At 44.4% G+C, this 22263-nt stretch overlaps 1 protein-coding gene across 2 annotated transcripts in view; it reads right to left on the bottom strand.

Moving 5' to 3' along the window:
• Positions 1 to 1285: 1285 nt before the first annotated feature.
• The window catches only part of GAR1 (GAR1 ribonucleoprotein), a 32472-nt gene continuing 11494 nt past the window's right edge, over positions 1286 to 22263 (bottom strand). The window contains exons 6-7 of one of the 2 annotated variants that reach the window (XM_082254533.1): positions 17420 to 17515; positions 1286 to 1698 (exon numbers count right to left, since the gene is read on the bottom strand). In XM_082254533.1, coding sequence (XP_082110659.1) covers positions 1688 to 1698; positions 17420 to 17515 — 107 coding nt within the window. In that variant the 3' untranslated portion in view covers positions 1286 to 1687. The remainder of the gene's footprint in view (positions 1699 to 17419; positions 17516 to 22263) is intronic. The other variant, XM_082254534.1, reaches the window with a different exon arrangement.

Here is a 22263-nt window from a genome sequence, read left to right on the forward strand (position 1 = left end):
CCCACCGCTACTGTCACAGCTATGAAGACCCCCCAAAAGGAGAAAGAAACTGAGCCAGAAGCAGTATACAGAAGAAGACAGAGCGATAAACTGCAGAGCCCGCAGATCGTTGCTACCTGTGTCCTTGCTGCCTGAGAGGAAAAGGAAATGCTGCTGGAGGGGGCTGGCTATAAGCCAGACCTCAGGGAAAATGGCTGCCCCATAGGGATGCATAGGAGGCTACGCCAAGATGGCCGCCGACATGTGGCCGAACCGATCGTTCTACCGCCCACAAAATGGCGGCGGATGGCGCCAAAATGACCTGTATACTCGCCCCAGAGGGGCTATACATGTGTGCATAGTAAAAACATGGCGGACCGTGTGAATTTACCCCCGCAGCGGTCGCCGCACAACACACAAGTCTGTACCCCCAAACATGCACCTAAGGTGACACAGGGACAGGGACCCCCGGCAAACATACAGATCTGCACAAAGCGAACCCCGCAGGGATCGCACAGGGAGTCACACAGGCACAGACATGGGGACACACAGCAACACAGACTGCCACCCCCAAACGGAGGCCCCACACAGAAAAGTAATTACCTGTACCCGATGGCGTGGGGAGCCTCCATGCACGGATAAACCTCTGTCCTCATCTGACAGGGAGTGCCGTGAGCCAGGGACATGATGCTGCAGCACCGCAGACAAGTCCTGTGAGGTAGCCACCTCACGGCTGCATCCCTGCAGCGAACAGGGATGGGTCGTTCTTAATGCCAGGGCGAACCATAGCTGAACGCTCGATGGCGGGCTGGGGGGTCCATCTGACCCTCTGTGCCCTGGAGAACCAGGGCGGCCAGTCCGAATCCCAGTACCGCATGGTCCATCTTTATCCGAAGAATAAACTAACACTAAAGCTGACAAAATAAACAGCTAGTAAAGTGAGAGAAAAAACTGACATTTTAAAAGAAAATCAAATAACAGATTAAGGAAGGCTGAGACTGAAGCCCCAGCACAAGGTAGCCTGACTATTCCTGACGCTAGGCAAGTTAAAACTGAGTTGGGAGTGGTGATGCAGGGGGGGTATTGACCGGATGGGACAGCCCCCGTGGGTGTGTATATGCTAATGCCTTTTGTCTTTGGACTAAGTCTATATGCCTAGCTATTCCTACGGATAGGAAGACAATACCCCAACAGTGATGACTTAGAGGAGGCGGCGACTGTCGGAGGACGTAAGAGAAATAACTATGATCGCCTGTTTAAAATAATTTGAAACATACACCAGTTTACATTTGTAGTACAAAGCAAGTGCAATAAGTAGTAGAAACATTTTATTGGCTTAGCACCTTTTAGCAATACAATGTTCCCATATTTACATTTACGGTGTAGCATACGACAAAAACATGAATATTGATAAAATCAGTTCTATAAAACCAAAAAAGAAAAAAAAAAAAAAATTCTCAGAGGAATCATCATCAATCCACAAAAGACCTCAGGGGTTCAAGAATGACATTACTGATTTAGGTCCACAATGTCTCTATGTACATACACGGAGGTAAAACAAGTCATTGAGATGACGTCATCGTTCTCATCTTTCCGATGTGTGGTTAAGATTTTATCATGAAAATAAAAAAACAGAGGCTGCATTTCCAAAAATATTTTCACAAATAAGGTTTCCGAAAGGCACCATCTCTGGATTTCAAAGTACATACTACCGGCCTCCTGTAGAGAAGAAAAATAAAACAAAAATTACCATGTGAGCAACTATACATCTAAAATTAGATAATCATGATATATACATGCAATCAAATTAGATTCCATTTAGAAAACATCCAGTAAGTTATTTTAAGACCACTGAAAGTTTAATGTTACTTGGGATTGTGACATCTTAGGTCGTTCAAACCTCTTAAGTGCAAAGTATTGAGTATTTCTAGTGAGCACATATTTTACATTTTTATTGCAGTGTTCATTAGGTTTAGTGGCACCCATTTTTCTACAAGCTTTCTTTTTCATATTTTTGATATTCTAATATACAGTATCTCACAAAAGCGAGTACACCCCTTACATTTTTGTAAATATTTTATTATATCTTTTCATGTGACAACACTGAAGAAATTACACTTTGCTACAATGTAATTTGCTGCCCCCTCAAAATAACACACAGCCATTAATGTCTAAACCGCTGGCAACAAAAGTGAGTACACCCCTAAGTAAAATGTCCAAATTGGGCTCAATTGGCCATTTTCCCTCCCTGGTGTCATGTGACTCAGTGTTACAAGGTCTCAGGGGAGCATGTGTGTTACATTTGGTGTTATCACTCTCTCATACTGGTCACTGGAAGTTTAACATGCACCTCATGGCAAAGAACTCTGAAGAAAAAAAAATTGTTGCTCTACATAAAGATGGCATAGGCTGTAAGAAGATTGGTAAGACCCTGAAACTGAGCTGCAGCATGGTGGCCATGACCATACAGTGATTTAACAGGACAGGCTCCACTCAAAACAAGCCTCGCCATGGTCGACCAAAGAAGTTAAGTGCACGTGCTCAGAGTTCTATCCAGAGGTTGTTGGGAAATAGATGCATGAGTGCTGCCAGCGTTGCTACAGAGGTTGAAGAGGTGGGGGGGGGTCAGCCTGTCAGTGCTCAGACCATATTCCGCACACTGCATCAATTGGTCTGCATGGCTGTCGTCCCAGAAGGAAGCCTCTTCTAAAGATGATGCACAAGAAAGCCCGCAAACAGTTTTCTGAACACAAGCAGACTAAGGACATGGATTAAAGCAGGCATGTCCAACCCGCAGCACAGGAACCGCAGGCCACCGACCACAGAACACTAGACCAGGAGCGGAAAAAAAAATAATGTTTTGGGGGACCCTGAATTCACACCTACGATTTAAAGTTAAATTAGCAGATCATCATTCTGATCTCATTGAGGCAGCACAAGGCTTTCCCATCTTCCCCTCAGATTTTCACCATTGTGACAAACTATGGCAATAGCCATTTGTAATAATCAGGATAATAAAGGGATCACTTGTGGTTCGAGCAGTGACGTTCTGCTTTTTGTTACCTCCCCACTCACTTCTCTCCCTTCTGTTCTGCGGACATTACAGGATTTTGATGGGATTTCGGTCCTTGGCCTTTAATATAAATATCCTAGATCCATTTTTATTTTTTTTACAGGTACGAACTTGCCTTCCCTTTTCAGTGGCAGTAGGGAACTCAACCCTATTTGAGGATTCACCTTGCTGCCTAGAACTCGTTATATAAGGCTAATGATCCCTTTTTTTGCAGTCGTTTGGAGGACCTTTTCTCGGGTTGGGTTATGCTTGATCTGTCTTGGCTCGAGAGTGTAAACCCGGTCAAAAAGGACAGTGCTGCTTAAATTACTTTATCTATTCAATTCGTTACCAGTACCCCTCTGAAAGATATATCTAGCACAACTTCAATCCAAAATTTCTAAACTCATTTGGGGCCTTAAGGACCATAGGTTGAATCGTGTCACCATGTATACACCTAGATTCAAAGGCGGTCTTGGGGTCCCTTATTGTTGGGCCTATTACAAAGCGAAGCAGATAATGCAACTGTCGCCAGTTTACTCCCACTGTGAACACCCTGATTAAGTATTTATGGAACGACAGGCTGTGCCGCTCCACACAATTGATTTTTTGTTATGCGCCCCCCCCCCCCCCCAAGGCTAGACCCCCCACTGTGTTGGTGCCAATGCTGTCTTACTTTGTTGCGCTCTGGGACCATTCATGCACTAATACCACGCTGGTTTCTGATTTTACCTCCAGGTCGGAACATCAAAGCTTTTTAACCACTTGCCGACCGCCCACCACATATATACACTGATGCAGGCTGGCTCGGCTGTGCAAATCACATAGGGGTACGTCGGTTTGCGGGAGTGGTGCTGGGGGGGTATGCCGATCCATGGGACCAGTGGTGGCAATTGCTGCCGGGCACCCGCGATTGTTCCCAGCTGAGAGAGGACGACGGTCTGCTGTTGTAAACACAGCTGCCCGCTGTTCTCTCTGAAATGATTACAGCGTGCCTGTGATCCTTCTATATAGGATCACAGGTCTCTATGATCATTTTACAAGTCCCTCCCCTAGGCTCACAATTATCCCTTTGATGACCCCTAGGTTAACCCCTTTCCTGCCAGTGTCATTATTACAGTAAGTATACATATTTTTAGCACTGATTACTGTAGTAATGTCACTGGTCCCGCCCCCAAAAGTGTCAAAAATTTCAGTTAGGGGTTCGATCTGTCCGCTGCAATGTCACAGTCCCACTAAAAATCGCAGATCGCCCCCATGACAAAAAAAAAAAAGAAGAACTCTTTCCCCTAGTTTGTAGGCATGATAACTTGTGTTAACCAATCAAAATATACACTTGAGATTTTTTTTTTACCAAAAATATAGCAGAATACAAAATTGGCCTAAAATGATCAAAAAATTTAATTTTTACATTTTTTTTGGGGGGGGGGGGGGGAGGAATGTTATATAGCAGAATGTGAAATTTATTTATTTATTTTTTTCAGAATTGTCGCTCTTTATTGTTTATAGCGCGCGCAAAAAAAAAAAAAAAAGACAGGTGCTCAAATACCACCAAAAGAAAGCTCAATTTTATTTGGGTACAGCATCGCACGACCACGCAATTGTCCGTTAGTAACGCAGTGCCGAATCCCAAAAAATGGCCTGGTCATTAAAGGGACAAATCCTTTCGGCCCAGAAATGTTTAAATGGTGGACCGATAAAAGTCTGTACCACATAGGACTTGTGCGTGTATATATTAAAAAAAAAAAAAAAGCGGTCCCCTCACACTTTCATTGTATTACAAATCTAGAGATGCCTCCAACTAACACTTTAGATTTGCAGAAAAAGCTTATTTACTGAGATCTCTTCGATCCTCAGAGCCACCATCTTTAACAGCCTAAGAGAAGTGGTGTACCAAAAATCAGGACTCCAGAGTCGGCATCTGCATGGCATATATAGGGAGTCTGCTTGTGAATTGGACCTGGAGGACTGGTATTCCAGGCTTCCTAAAAAAAGGAATATAAAAGTTTAGGAATATAAAAGGTTTTCCTGATAGCGGCTAGTATTAAAATCCTGACACGGTGGTATTTGGTCCCTACTCGCCTAGCCAGAATGTATCCTACAGCATCAGGGGAGTGTTTTAAGTCTGCTCTCTGCGAGGTACTATGCTTCATATTTGGTGGGAATGCTCCAGGTTGCAGTTATTGGAACAGGGTTTTTTTTGTATGCTGCAGGTGTTACGATTGCCCAACAGGTTCACATTGCATTAACTTAGTGATTTTCCGCCAGGGTTGCCACGACCTATGCAACACTTGGTCCTTTTGCAGCTCAAAATCCCCTTTGCGGGTGCGTGGAAGTCCACTTCTGTTTCCATATGTCGTCTGAAATATAAGGCATCTGGGATCATGGAACATGAGAGAATGGCTAGTGTGATCAATGATAAGAAATCGCTTGTTGACCAAACGTGGGAACCTTGGGCAACTTGTATGAAGGTGTCTTCTTCTCAACTGTGATTGTATGCTTCCTTGATCATTTTTTGCGTCCTAGTTTCTTCTCTCTTTTCCAATGCCTCCTTTGTTTCTTTTTTTTTCTCTAACCTCTTCAGGTCTGTCAGCCTTCCTTCTTCTCTTCTTGCGGTTTTCTGGTTTATCGTTGTATAGCGGTTATTGTCAGCCTAATTTGCAAGTACTGTGTGAAACATGATGGCTTTCAGATGTGGCGTTTGCCTACTATTTAGTTTGTACTGGATACTATGTGGGCTATTTTATGTGGGAGTGCATTGCTGTTTTAATTGCATTGTGACATGTAAAAGTACATCATATAGTTATTTTAAAAAAGAGTGATGCAGGTAGAACATTGCCTTTTAGGTTCCCCCTTTGTTCCAAGGTAAATAGGGGTAATGCCTATTACGGTGTCTGTACACCTTCAACCCTGTTCTAACAAAAACATCCGCATCACCCCCCTATCTGCATGCCTTACCTACCAACATTATCACACAATCTTACTTGCTTGCCACTGCTTTAATGTGCACTTCACCAGCACTGTGCCAATATACACTCAGTTGCCATGTCCCTGATCACCCCTACACCAGTTTTATTATGCCACTGTACTGCACTGTGACAGAATTTTCCAGAAAACTGACAAAAAAAAAAAAAAAAGTTACAACTTCAAAAAACCTGCCTTACTAAAATACCTTGGACTGTACTTTCCAAAAAGTGTAATTTGGGGGATATTTTTACTGTCCTGACATTTTTGGGCCCTTAAGAAATGAGATAGGCCATCAGTACATCAGAATTGATCAAATTTTAGATATATACCAGTTTGTGGACTCCAATACTTTCCTACAGACTAAATCATATACACTGATTTGGTTATTTCACCAAAGAAATGTAGCAGAATACATTTTGGCCTAAATATATAAAAAAATTTTTTTTGCAAAATTTAAGACCAAAGTAAAATGGGGTTTTTTGGACCGTAAAATCCATTTCTCCGATGTTCATTGACAGACACCGCTCCTGATCTTCATACCCATTGGGTTATACTGCCCCCTACAGGGGTAGGACAATCGGCAGAAAAATAATCTGGCTACGCCTATTCGCAGTCCCAGGGGGTATACTCTCTCTCTGCTATAGGTACTCAGTTTAGTTACAAGCAGTGTCAGAAGAATTACAACTTCACAGAGGTGTGGGTGCTGTGTCCGTTAAAGAACATCAGAGAAATGGATTTTATGGCAAGTCAAAAATCCCATTTTCTTTCTTTTCTCTTTCGTTCATTGACAGACACAGCTCCTGATATTCATATCCATTGGGACGTCCTAAAGCAGTGTTAAACATGAGGGGTGGAAACAGCAAAAAAATTCCCAAGGCTAAACAGACAAAGAGATTAAAAATTAAAAATTCCCAAGGCTAAACAAAGAGGCAAAAGGAGCTCAACCAAAACAACTGGAGCCCACCAGGAAAAAAAAAAAAACACGACACCCTCAAACAGGATCAGGTCCTCTAAACAGCAGCCGGCAAAACCTTGCAGCCAAAAGAAGCATCCGCAGATGCAAACACTTTATAAAACTTTGCGAAAGTGTGCACCGACAACCAGGTGGCCGCCATACAAACCTGCGTTACTGACGCCTGATGACTGAAGGCCCAGGAGGCACAAAGTGCCCGAGTAGAGTGCGCCTTGACAGGGAAAGTAGAAGGATCTGGCCACTGATGGAATAGGCCCGAATAACCGTCTGTCTGATACCTCAGGAAATGGTCACAGAGGAAGTGGACAACCCTTTCCCAGGCCCATCTGTGAGCACAAATAGGGTGTCTGACTTTCTAAAAGACTCCGTAGCTACCAAGTACACCCTAATCGCCCGGACCACTTCCAAGGCATGCAAGGCAATTTCCTTCGGATGTTTAGGCCTGGGACAGAGGGAAGGCAACACAATGTCTTCATTCAAATGAAAATCAGAGACAATATAAGCAAGGGAATCTCCCAAAGATTCTCAAAGGGAGACTTCTGGAAGACCAAAAGAACCAAATTGGAGGTCTCAATGCGGCAACAGAGACTGCACTGGAGGAACCAAATGTCGGACACCCTGAAGAAGTAAATCAGATGATACTGACCGGGGCCAGCGCGTATGTGGCCTCTGCCAGAGGATCCTGTGACAGAGCCACAAACCTCTGCACCTTTCTGTTGAGCCGAAAGGCCAACAAGGTCCACCTTGGGGATGCCCCATGGGAGACAACTGATGAAACACCTTCCAGATGAAGGGACCACTTCCCTTGGTCCAACGCCTGCAAACTGAAGGACTAACGGCATTGTCCAATTGAGTGCGTACTGGACATCCCTGGAGACGATCCGTCCAATGGTCCAAACAGTCTGATCACTCTGAGTTCAAATACATTCATCAGTTTTCTGGACGAAGCCACCATATCAGGACGCCTTCGTTCCCTGGCTCAGCCGGATCGGACTGTCCAGAGACTGAGTCAGACCCAGATAGTCCAGCTTTGTGGATGGAACCAGAGCAGACTTCTGAAAATTCAGAATCCAGCTGAACTCCTGCAGAGTGTGTATGGTGATTTCCAGGTTGTCAACCAGAGCAGGAGACTACACTCACAGGAGGTCCTCCAAGTAGCCCAGTACCGCAATCCTCAGTTGGCGTAACAAAGCTAGCACCGGAGCTAACAGTTTTGTGAAGACCCTAAGAGCAGAGGTGAGACCAAAGGGTAACGCCACAAACTGATAATGCTCCTCTCCCACAGCAAAGCTGAGGAAGGGCTGGTGACGGCCACATATTGGAATGTGAAGGTAGGCATCCTTGATGTCTTTAACCTCCCTGGCGGTATGATTCTGTCAGGAATTCCATACCAAAAGCGGTACAATTGTTTTCATGGAAATTTGGCGTTATGTATTATAGGCCTACAATTCTTAGTAATTACTGACTTAAACCTGACCAAAACAAGACTCTAGTAGACATCCCAGATGTGATAAATTTGAAACACAAAAACGCATGAATTATAATCGAATCAATAATATAAATATATATATATATATATATATATATATATATATATATATATATATATATATATATATATATATATATATATATATATATATATATATATATATATATATATATATATATATATAAAAAATATGAAATGTGTTTTGTGCAATTTTTTTTTTTTTTTTTATTTCCCTCCCTAGTTCCTCTCCCATGCAGCATTGCTGCTGCAGGGAACGGAACTAGGAAGTGATCAGACCGACGGAGAGCGGCGGGGATCTCGGCTGGCGGTCACAGCAATGAGAGATCATCGCTGGATCGCCAGGAGAAGGTAAGAGAACACCGCTGCGCTCTCTGCACATCCACCCCAAGCGTGACTCGGGGTTACCGATCCTGGTATGAAAAATCCACCCCGAGTCACGCTCGGGGATACCGCCAGGGAGGTTAAGAGGCAAGAAATTCAGACACAGGGATGGCATCACCATGCGAGTGGAAGACATTCTGAACTACTGCACCCGCACAAAGCAGTTCAGCTCCTCGAGATCCAGGATTGGACGCACCTTGTCTTCCTTCCTTCCTTGGGAACTGTAACCAGGTTTGAGTAAAAACCCTGAAATCACCCCTTGAAGCAACAGGTCTTGTACCACCCCAAAATCAAAACTAAGCCTCCGGTCCTTGGGACCAACTAACAGGCCAGGTTTGCAAGATAACTAAATTACATCACAGGTGATCTCATTTGCTGCTCAGTGATTGCAGTATTCTAGTCTACATCTCCCCAAGATAATACTTAAAACCTGGCCTGTTAGTGGGCCCCCGAGGACCGGAGTTGAGGACCACTGCTGTAAGCGGTCTGGGGACAGAGGTAAGTTGCCGGACAACAAGAGCAAAACTCGATCTTGTAGCTGGACTCAATGACTTTGTGGATCCACTTGTCTTAAACCGGAAACCAGCAAAGACATCCTCCCACTCCCCGATATGGGTGAGGGCGTACCTTCATGCTGAAGAAGCATTGTCTGCGGGTCTGGAGAAGCCCACTCTTGGCTTGCAAGACCAGGTTAGTTTGGTTCCTCCAGGAGGAGGCCCTGAAAGGCTACAAGCCCTTGTCAGTCGACCCTGAGGGACGAGGTTCCTTGCTCTTAGTAGCCTCCGGAAGAAAGGTATTCTTTCCCCGTTAGACCTTTAATGTCATCCAGGGTAGCTCCAAACAGGCAATCTCCTTGAAAGGGAAGATCAGTCAAGGCCTTTTTAAAAGTCTGGTCTGGTTGAGCAAAAAAGACACGCCAAAAGGACCACTGCCAAAACAGAGCCCAGCCACTAGGGGGGCCCCCATCCAAAGAAGCATCACAGATAAACTGCAGCCCCTGGACAAGCTTGGTCTGCCAGCTCAGCAAAAGCAGGGGGGAGCTGTTCTCCCTCCAGGTGACCGAGTAAAAGCTTAACCCACTCGGTCAGAGTTTGGGACACCAGGGCAATGGTAAATACCGGCCTCAGTGCCAAACCAGCCAGAGTGTACATATTGCAGGCCACAGCCTCCGCCTTCCTCTTAGCCAGATCCTTAAAGGCCGGGTACACTTTACTGGAATCATGATTGCCTTGTTCAATCTGGACGGGAGGGTCCTCCATCAGTGGAACGGTCCACTTCTTAATAAGGGACTCCTCATAGGGGTAACGCCTAGAAAATCGCTTAGGGACCCCAAGGGGACACTTTGGTCATCCCCACTCTTTAGCGACAATTCTGTCAAAATAAGCAGGGAAAGGAAAGACCTTTGCCGCTCTGGATGGCTTGCGAGTGCCAAAGGAAACCTGCGCCTCCATCTTCCAGGTCTCACCAGCGCCTTTTCGTGCATAGTTGCAGATGTGGAGGAATCATCCCCACTATCAGAATTCCAGGGCGCATGGTTGCAGACCCAGCAGGGTAATCCACGTCCAGGGCAGCTTAATCAGATTCAGGATCAGAGAAAGATGAGGCGGGGGGGGGGGGGGGGGAAGGACTTTTTGCTAGCCCATCGCCAGAAAGCCACCTCCACCCAGGACACAAAGGACTCCAGGACCGCCGTCAATGCATCGATGGATGGTTGGGACCCAGAGAACCCTCAGCCTCAGAGAGGGGGGGGGGGGGGGTCAGTTGGTGATATGTGCTCTAAAGACTCCACGGGGGCCCCCCAAAAAGTGTAACACACTGAAAAGGGAAAACCCCCACCGCGCTGGCAGCATCACCCGATGCTCAGCAGAGAGGGAGAGAACCCCACCAGACTCACCACCCAGCAGAGACAGGCAAAAAAAAAATATATATATATATATATATATATATATATATATATATATATATATATATATATCAGCGCTTGTGTAACAAGTAGTAAAATAATGACCTAATAATGTAAATAAATAAATATATATATATATATATATATATATATATATATATATATATATATATATATATATATATATATATATATATATATATATATATATATACACACACACACACACACACACACACATTACTGCATAAGGGTGCAGGCTTATGGTAACTTCATTATAGTAGTCAGAGTCTGTGAATATCAGTCTTCGTAGAATGTCTATGGATAAGTGGGGTGGCTGCCGGCTCCAGACAGAGCTAAATGGAACTCTGTAACGAGACCATCAGGGGAAGGGGAGAAGAGAGTAGTGCCACCTCTGTGTAGATTAAAAAGAATAGTTTATTGCACATGAATAATTAAAAACTCACATGACGTTTGTGGATAGCCAGCATTGTACAGGTTTAATCTGCTCCGCTGAGGATATACTGGGAGAAAGGGGAAGAACAGCCTCTGGTCCCGACCGTGTCTGTGGTATCGGGCACTTCCTGGTTGCTGGGCGGTCTTCCTGCAGCGTCCCACATCACATCCAGCGGTAGCAGGGAGGTGCTTGCGTTCGGAGCATGCATGCTCCTTCAGGCATTGCTAGGCTACTGGATGTAGGAGCAACCTAAAGGACAGTAAAGTGACGGAGACCAAGGACAGCGTCACATATAGTCATGACAGTTAACAAATGGCTTGGGCGTCGGCATAGGAAACCAACATTCTGCATGGAGGCTGGAACAAGGCTGATAATATATAAATGGTAATAAAAAAAAGGTAAAAAAAATACTAATCAGAGAATGTGTGCCCAAAAAAAAAATGATAAATGGTTTAGAATGTAAAAAGGATAGTGATGTCAGGGAAAGAAGGTAAGAAGGGAAAGATGAAGGGAAAAATAGGGAAGGGCATCCATGAGATGATGTAAGCGGCTTAAGGCTGATATGATTTAAACATGTGTACAATTTTGCCCATCTGTGCTTGCATGAGCGCACACACACATGAAAACCTGGGCTTATGATGGACTGGCTGGACAGAATATCTGAAGGGTCCTAAATAAATAAAAATTAAGAGATAATAACCAGGTACCTTGGAGGTCCTGGACTATGGAAAAAGTGAGAAAGTTATTCTATTTAAAATATTTAGAGCAGCGGGTTTACTTCTATTTCTTTGTTTAAACCCCCAGTAGTCAGGGAGTCCATTATGATAGATCCAGTACGATTCACAAGCACAGAGACATTTAAACCTCTCAGCTGGGGGGAGATTCTTGGGTATGGCTTCAATGACCCATACTCTTAGGTCTACTGAGGACTGGTGGAGAAGTTGGCATATGTTGACTGAGAAGATTAAAAAGGTACAAATATTCGTCATCAGTAAATCATTTTTCTAAATGGATTAAAGCTGTTAAATCTGAGGGGGTGGAATCTACATCGTAACCGGTAGTATGGTTTATATCCAGGGTGTCCTCGATTAAGTTATCAGGTTTAGAGGTTTCATATTGAAATATCGTTTTACTGTGAGATTCCTGATAAAACGATTAAGGTCGACGAGCAACTGAACAGGGTTAGGAGCTGCAGTAGGGGCAAACGTAAGGCCCCTGCTGAGGATAGATAGTCCTGAGGGAAGTATGGTCGGACAGGTTGAAAATTCTAATTGTCATTGGATTTTTCTTTTTGTCTTTTGCGTCCCCTCCCCCCGTTTACCTCTTCTATGAGTTTTCTTTTTGGAGGTGGCCGAGGGGGGGGGGGGGTGGTTTAAGACTAAAAAAAGAGGAGTCAGAACTAGTAGGAACATTTAAATTCAGGGACAGTGTACGGGCTTGGGCATCAGTAGAAGTGGAGTCCAATTTTACTGGGGGCTGGGCTGTAGTGGGAAAACCAGATTCTGAGACTTGACTGTGGATGACAGGGGGAATGGGAGATAATAGGAGATAAGGTGAACCTTACTGAGTAGCCAAAAGGTGGTGATGTAGTGGGAACAGTGATGGATTTCTTAATGACAGGATATACCTGTATATGTTGGGTAGCAGATCCATTTGATTTGTGTATACCACTAGGATGAGACTTCTTTGGAGGGCCTTGGGATCTATTTTTATCCTGATGTGTATAAGGTCTGTGGTCCCGAGGTGTATCTCTAGTAACTTTGCATTGATGGGGATTACTGTAGGATGAAAGCTCAAATTCCCTCTTGGAGGGATGGGGTGAAGGATTAGGTCTGATGGGGGATATGTCAGATCTGCGGAATAAAGGCCGGGGGAGGAGAGGTGGTGGCGCAATAGTGGTAGTGCGTTTCCATTGAAAGATACGGTTAAAATTGTAATCATCAAAATCTCTATGTATCTTTTTACGTTTTTTTTTTTTTTTCTGTTACAGCCAGAGAATAACTTCTGCTAAGACATTATCTGTCAGCGGCAAAATGTCTCAATGGTCCCTTAGAGCACTTTGTATGGGTGAAACAAAGCACATACACAACCAGAGAATTGCTGTATGCAGCCATTGCACACCAGCTTCTGATAATGGCAAAAGCTGGTCGGCTTAATAAGCTGCAAAGTATCTTTTTAAGTTTAATTCCTAAGATATGGTCTTCATATTGTTTAGTATGCCATTTACATTTTCTGAACCAGAAGGTGGGTAAATGAGTATCTTGGATAAGGGAACCTATAAAAAAGGCACAAACTTTGCCCCAAGCTATGCCAATCTCACCATGGGTCTGTGGGAGAACAAATATCTGGTCCAATAACCCATGTGCTTCCCAGTTAATTTTCTACGGTCGTTATATAGATGATGTGGTCATCATCTGGGATGGCACACCTTCGACCATCCAGACCTTCGTAGACCATTGCAACAACAACGACATGGGTCTTACCTTCACGTCAGTATATGATCAGAACACTATGGCCTTTCTAGAGCTCCTCCTGTGCCACTAGAAAGAAAAGGTGTTCAACAGAGTCCGATTCACAGCCCTTGAGATTCACCATTACGTTCCACACCCGGTTTAAACAAATGGAACATATATTCAGGAAACACTGGCCCATTCTCCAAGCAGATCCACACTTGAAATCTAGTATCTCTAAACGTCCACTAGTGTCGTATAGAAGAGCTTGGAACATAAAAAAATCTAATTGCCCTGAGCAAAATGAAAAAATCCTCCATCACACCCAATGCTCCCCCTACTTTTTTCAACATTAAGGGTATGTATCAATATCGCAAATCACTCTGCCTTAACTGTAAGCACGTCACTCACGGACAAAAAGAATTCCAGACCAAGGGCCAGAATTATACCATCTCTGACTTCTACAACTGCTCTCTCGAATTTCGGGTCTACTGCATGTCCTGCCTATGCGGCCTACTTTGTGTAGGTCGAACCATACGCACCCTGCGGAAGAGATTTGAGGAACATAGACGCTTTGTGGAGGCTGGATATGACAAACCCAGTGTCCCCAAACACTTTTTTCAATGTCATCACCAGTCCTCAGTAGACCTAAGAGTGTGGGTCATTTAAGCCATACCCAAGAATCTCCCCCCAGCTGAGAGTCTGTCCTGAATCGTACTGGATCTATCGTTTGGACTCCCTGACTCCTGGGGGTTTAAACAAAGAAATAGAAGTAAATAATATTTTAAATAAACCCGCTGCTCTAAATATTTAATAGAATAACTTTCTCACTTTTCTCATAGTCCAGGACCTCCAAGGTTCCTGGTTATCTCTTAATTTTTATTTATTTAGGACCCTTCAGATATTCTGTTCAGTCAGTCCATCATAAGCCCATGTTTTCATATATGTGCGCTCATGCATGCACAGATGGGCAAAATTGTACACATATATATTTTTTAATCTTATCAGCCTTGGGCAGCTTACATCAACTCATGATGCCCTTCCCCGTTTTTCCCTTCAACATTCCCTTCTATCACTATCCTTTTTACATTCTAAACCAGTATTTTTTACTCTTTTTTTTGGCACACATTCTCATTCTCTATTTCTTCACCTTTTTCTTTTAATATTCTTTTCCCCTTTTTATATTATTTTCTTTATACATTATCAGCCTTGTTTCAGCCTCCATGCAGAATTTTGGTTTCCTATGCCGTGCAGCGATCAGGAAGTGAGAAGATCCAGGAGTCCGCACCAGGGGATGAGAGGGGCCCCCCCTGCCGAAATCGCCACCCACAGGGCTCCACTGTCAAGGCAAACCACCACAAAATGGCCATCAGACTGCACAAACATGGCCACCGTGCATAGAAACACAGGCTGCAGCAAAATGGCAGCCCTGCACAGCACAAGGCCTACAGGGACCCATAGACAGACCCAGGCAGGACGGGAGACCCTGGCAGGAGCCCCCAACAGGTACACCCCCCCCCCCCCGCACAGCTGATAGTCTGCGGCGCACCACCCCCCCCGCCGGCCCCCCATCGCCGGCATAGCGCCCTGCCTAAACCCCAGGAGGTGGCCCAGACAATCCACAAAGCCAAAGCATATGTGGAAGGGGGGGGGGGGGGAGAAACCGATCAAAGGGGGGTGCCTGATGGAAAGGAAGGGAACCTGAGGGTCCGTCCGTCCCACGTCCACCTCAAACCCCTCCGGGGGGGGTAGGTACTCACCATACCAGAAACCAGGTGCGCACTGCTGCAGACAGAACCCCTCACCATCAAAATGGGGGGGGGCTGTTGGCCAGGAGGAACGCTGCGACTCAAGACCCAGTCGTATAAGACCTCGCGAAGCATTTTAACTCACAGGCCAGCCCCCTGTCCAGTGGGGCTATGTTGTGGCCGACCTAGCGTGGAGCTGAGGTCTGCGCGCGCTCGCTGGCCAGACTGGGGCGACCACTGGATTTAGATTATCCAGCCCGTCGCCCAGTCCGACAATTGTCTGTAGATCTCACAGGAAAAACCAGGAGAAAAAAAAAAAAAAAATCTATCTAAAAAAGAAAACATTTGCCAGGACCAGAGATCCCAGCAAGGAACTAGGTCCTTACTCCTGACTAGACAGAAAAAAAAAACTGAGTACCTATAGTAGGGAGATGGAGTTTACCCCCTGGGACTGCCCATAGGCGTAACAAGAATATTTTTCCACCTAGTATTCTACTCCTGTAGGGGGCAGTATAACTCAATGGTTATAAAGATCAGGAGCTGTGTCCATCAATGAACGAAAAATTGTTTGTTTGTTTTTTTTTTCAAAAGTTTCCAGTCTTTTTACATCACCAAAAATCACCAAAAGAAAGCCCTAGCTGTGTAAACAAAATGACAAATTTTTTGTTTATGAGTACAGTGTTGCATGACCACGCAATTGTCAAAGTGCAACAGCGCTGAAAGCTGAAAATTGGCCAGGGCCAGGAGGTAAAAGTGCCCAGTATTGAAGTGGTTAAACTACCTGATTTTGTTATTAGATCACCACCATCTGCTCCTGTAAGGAGACATGCTAGTGTAAGCATTCTTTCTGCTCGTGGGGTCATGACATCAATGTTGTAACCACTTCAGGACCCTTTGATAGAATAGCTTCCCAACTATAAAACAGCGTTCACTTCACATGGATGTGACAAAGGTAAAAACTACCCTCACAATGCAGTTCTGAAAATAGAATTGCTTCTTTGCTGCTGCTGCTGCCTGTCATATGATCGCAGTTGCAAATATGAAGTGGGGATCTTAAAATAGAAGTGCAGAATTTTAAAAAATTTAAACACACATACTAAGCTATGTAGCTGCAGTATCAGTCTGATGCTACAGCTATCCCCTGCCAGCTCTAAGACCAAGAAGTGAGCGATCAAATGACGCCTGATCGCTAATTTCTTACACTCAGCAGAGAGGAGCGACTATCAGCCACCAGCTCTCTGCTCTGCCCCTCCAGTGCTCACTGCAGTGTCAGGCTGTGGAGGGGGCGGGAACGGCTGCAGAGCCTGGATCGGCTCAGCCGACAGCAGGTTTCATCTTAATCTGGGTCACAAGAGTGTAGAAACAAGTGCACTCTTGTGAGCCACATGAGAAGTATGGTTATACTTTAATATGTTTTTCTTAAAAAAAAAAAAAATAAGAAAATAGAACAGCTTGCTTGGAAAAGGCAGAGTAAACAAGATTTTTCAATTTATATTATTACTTTCGTATTCTATTTAAAGAGGTTGTAAACCCTCACTTATAACTTGTACCTATAGGTAAGCCTTATTAAACTTGCACCGTTTAGGAGATACTTTTAATGCAGCCGATGACGTCATTGGCGCATGCACTCTGAAGGAACGGCCATCCTTCAGAGCCCTGTGCCGTGAACGGCGGCTCCCGCGCGCATGCGCAGGAGTGATGTCATCGCGCCTTTGGCCAGACAGATGGCCAGAGGACGCAAACCAGGACAGCTGAACATGTCTGCTGTGTCTCTGCTGAGTGGGCGACACTGCGGGGGCTTCGTTCTAAGCTAAGTATTTCATAATCCGCTAGAATGCGATGCATACTAGCTCATTATGCCGGTCTTGCAGGGTTTTTTTTTTTCTTTTCATTTTTTTTGGGGGGGGGGGGGGGGGTTTACAACCTCTAATAGAATACAAATAAATACAAGACAAAATTGTTTAACTACTGGGTGTATATGACCACCCTTAATTACCTCTGAAGCCACGTCCTCCTCCTCCTCCTCCTCCTCTTCCTCTGAAGCCCCCACCACCACCTCCACCAAATCCTCCTCGGCCACCTCGGAATCCTCCTAAAAGAAAAAAAAAATATATATACTAAATGATTATTCTAAACTGAACAATAAACAAACAATGAAAGAGGTGTGGTATGTTTTTTTCAACGAGCCTTTGTCACATTGTAATAATCAGAGAACATAAAGCTAACCACACTTGGCATACAGAGCTCACTGAAAGCAGAGACTGAATATTTTAAAGGGTTTCCCATTTTTTGTGAAAGTCATTAATTCACTCCCTTTTGGCCTGTTAAATACACCGTTAAAAGCATTTTGGTATAACGGTTATATGTAAAAAACACCTGTTCCTACCACAAATCCATTGCTTTCCTGTGCGCTCTGCATCCTCTCACCCTCTTAAATCTTAGGTTAGGAAGATAAGAAGAGGGGGCGTATTTTGTAATTTAGCAAAACAGCGCTGGGAAGGGCTGACAAAGTTCTATGCAATTTCAGTGCAGCAATGCCAATGTGCTGTCTGCCCCCAACAGAAAAATATGAGACAAGTGTATTTATGGAAGGATCAACACGTATTTTTCTGTAGTGTCTTTAAAACGGAGTTCCAGGCACAGAAGTCATTTTTTAATAAACATACCCCCGGGACAGTCAGGGCTAGCACATTCCACAATGGCTAGCCTCTGATCTGTCCTGGTTCGCACTTACCTTTTAGAAGAAATACTTACTTATAAAATTTCTTCCACAGCGTTTCCATCTCTCTTGTGGGCAGCTGAAGCCGGCGCGGTCCTCTTCTGTGTCTTCTTCCGCGTCTTCTTGTCCCAGAATGCGCCTGCACCGGCCCCTCTCGTCACTTCCGGTGCGGCGCCGCATTCCTAAACAGCTTCTGGGCATGCCCAGAAGCTGTTTAGCAGGGGAATGCGGCGTCGCCCGGAAGTGACGAGCGGGGCCGGTGCCGTCGCATTGATTCCTTGGAGCTATGACGTTCAGCTCCCAGGAATCATAGCGAGACAGGAAGTGACGGTGGAGCCGCGGCTCCGAGGGAGGAAGTACTCTGAGGTGAGTATTTACGATCTTCAATTAAAAGGTGAGTAAACAAAAAAAATAAATAAATAACTATCCAATTCCTTTTCAGGTGATCTCCAACTAGCGGAGGGGCACAAAAAAAAAAAAAAATCGTTTTTGTGCCCCGAACTCCGCTTTAAAAGTATAAAAAAAAAAATTTGGAATAAGTGCATGTACTGCCAAAATGTAAGGCATACTTTTGCCCAGACTGGTTTGTTCAGGTCCTGTAGGGAGCTGGCAAGCAGATACTTGTGAATGTACAAGTACTAAAAGGCTCATTTTAATAATCAAACATCATTCTTTCTTGGAAATGGAAAATGCATTCCCAAAAACAGGGAAACAAGGGTCTCTTTTTAGTTTTATTTCTCTTTTTATGGAGGGCCTCTAATTGTAAAATTTGGTGTTCTTTAAGCAGCTAGCAAATATGAGACAGTGGGGTCAATTTACTAAAGCTAGAGCATGAAAAATCTGGTGCAGCTATGCATGGTAGCCAATCAGCTTCTAACTTCAGGTTGTTCAATTAAGCTTTGACAAAAAAAAAAACCTGGAAGCCGTTTGGTTTCTATGCAGAGCTGCCCAAGATTTTGCATTTCTAAAAAAAAAAAAAAGTTCTGTGCATTTTCACGCCAGTTCAGGTGCAGATTCAAGTAAAAAATTGCACCTGAATCAGTGAACAAAACTGCACTGGACTCCTTATAAAAAAAAAAAAGCAGAGAAACATATGTGAACCAAGCCTAGATCAACACCAGGTATTCTAGCCTCACAGGATTATCAAGAGATTTGTCATCATGGGCAATAGTGTCCTCCTGAATACTAGATTTTCACGTATCAGTTGGGTCTAGAAACAGAAAGAATTACCTGGTCATAGTTTGCACCTCCATCACCATCTTAGTAAAAAGGCCTAGGCAATGGCACAGCTACAAAATGTTTACTAGGTGCTATAAAATCAGTCACAACTGAGCTGTTTATTCTGTTTGAGGAATACATTTCCCTAATCCTAGCTCCACTGTCATGTTTGTGTTTTCACATTTAAATGGTTTTACATATTTAAAAACACAGTTTTTACAAATAAATATTTACAACATGATAAAGGATTTCTAGAGCACTATGGATTAAAGCGGGTGTTCTAAAATTTTGTCGGACCCATGAAAATTCCGGACCTAGTCACTCCCGGTGACACTACGTCATAACCCAGCTGGTGCGAGCCCCGATGCGCATGCGCACAAGACATTTTCAAGGTCCGATGAAATTCTAAGACTTAGCAAACAGCCACGGGAAAATTTTACAACATGTTTCAGAGCCGACTTAGAGGAGGCGGGAAGGAAGTGAATATATATATATATATATATATATATATATATATATATATATATATATATATATATATATATATATATATATATATATATATATATATATAGCTGTAGAGCTGACTTAGAGGGGGCGGGACGGAGGTGCGTAATGAATGCACTAAAAGCGGCTCCTTCTATTCTAAGTATGCTAAATAATAATCTAAGTCAGCTCTACAGCTCATATATCTATATATCTATATATATCTATCAATCACTTCATTCCCGCCTCCTCTAAGTCAGCTCTGCAACGTGTTAATTTTTCCGCTGCGGTGTGTGCGTCCCACCTCAGCCCCTCCTCCTCTCAGTCAGCTGTTCGCCAAGTCTTAGAATTTCATCAGACCTTGAAAATGTCTTGTGCGCATGCGCACCGGGGCTCGCATCAGCGGTCGCATCAGCTGGGTTATGACGTAGCATCACCGGAAGTGACGAGGTCCGGAATTTTCATGGGTCTGACAAAATTTTAGAACACCGGTACAAGCTGGTACAATCTGACTGTTGTACAACTGTCGATCTGACTTTGCCCTGCGACATCAGTCCTACTTCCATCCGACTTTTGCTCTGACTTTGAGAAACAATCCCAGTGTGAGAAATTCCTTTTCCTGCTGCTGTAATCACCATGTCGGATGGTAAGGTCGAGGATCAGACTTCGATGATATTGAATGGGCTGAAAACAGACCAAAGCCAAAGTAGTGCAGGAACCTTTTTTAACCATTTGCCGACCGCCCCGCGTAGAGTTACTGCGGGAGGGTGGCTCGGCTGCGCAGAATAACGTAAATCCACGTGATTATGTGCACGCGGCCTCGGTGGCGTGCGCACGCCGCTGGAGCCGCGCTCCCGCTGTGATTAGACACAACGGGAGCCAGACCGCGGGAGGAGCGGGCTTGATCGCCGCCGGCCTCCCGCAATCTTCAGATTAACTGACAGGAGAGCCACCTGCCTATGTAAACAAAGCAGATGGCTCTTCTGTCAGACAGGCACACTAAGATCGTGTGTTTCAGCTAAGTGGGGGAAAAAAAAAGGACATTAACTGTATTTGGGTACAGCGTCCCACGACCGCGCAATTGTTAAAGTAAGGCAGTGCCGAATCACAAAAAATGGCCTGGTCATTATGGGGGTAAAACCTTCCGGAGCTGAAGTGGTAAAGACGGACCAACTTGTGTTGGATCAGTTAAGACGGCTATCAAAGGGAACTATCGATTTGTACACGTCATGCGACATGTGCGCCCAGTCGCACAAGTGTGGACCAGGCCTAACAAAAGACAGCAAATCAAACACTGCTCTATTTGAATAAAAACCTCAGATTGAACCATCCTCTAAAAGGTAGGAGTGACCGCTGTAATGAATCAAACTACTTCTCATCCATTAGTACAAACAAATGGCAAGCACAGACTTCTAATCCATTGTACGTACAGAAATGCTCTGTTGGGAATTGGATAATATGGTGGCAGCTAAGATCCTGGGATCATTGGGCAGCTTTACAGCTGCCTGATCGCTTTTACGGTGCTCAGAACGTCCCTTCCTCCCGCAGTGGTTCCTGTGTACTACTGTTCCTCCAGGTAGACCGGGACTGTGGCAAGCGCGGTCAGGATGACTGCTCACAGAAGAGATGGAGGAACATCCATTCCCCGATTTTCTCAGTGGCTAAAGACCCTGGAAGCAATGAGGATTTAGACATTTCCGGTTTTAAAGCCATCATTTCCTGGCTATTACAGCCAGGGAAGCATCCAACAAAGCATGAGCTTTGCTCATACCCAAGGCCATACTCCATTTTAGATAGTTTGTCACCATTTCACAGACATACATCATTTTAAATCGCAACATGTTTGATATCAACCGAAGCAATGCCATCTTAAATATTTTACCAAAAAACTGATTATATTTGGTTTGTCTGCACTAAAAGTTCATTTAAGTAGATACTATCCTGAAAATCTACGTTTGATAAACCGCTGCAAATATCGTGAGACAAAAAATTGCAACAGCTACCATTTCATTCTCCAGGGCCTCTGCTCTCAGAAAATATATGTTTGTGGGTGCCCTGAGAGGCAAGCGGTTCAGTAAATCATTTTGTAAGTACAACTTAGAGCAGGGGTCTCCAAACTTTCTATAAAAAAAAGGGGAAGTTTACTGTCCTTCAGACTTAAGGGGGGGGGGGGCAGACTGTGGGCATTGGGAGTAGAAAAGGTCCCGAAGTTTGTGGAAATAAACAATGCCCAATCTTTGGTGTCAGTGGGAAAAATAGCACCCCAGTGTTGGTTTTATTGGTAGGACTTGTGCCCTATCTTTGGTGTCATAGAGGGGAATTCTGCCCCTTCATTGGGGTCAGTGGGAGTAGGATTATGCCCCTTTGTTGGTATGAGTGGATGAAAATAGTGCCCCAAGGACCGGATAAAAGCAAGT

The sequence above is a fragment of the Pelophylax lessonae genome, assembly GCF_965119305.1.
Source record: "Pelophylax lessonae genome assembly, chromosome: 1".
Taxonomy (NCBI): domain Eukaryota; kingdom Metazoa; phylum Chordata; class Amphibia; order Anura; family Ranidae; genus Pelophylax; species Pelophylax lessonae.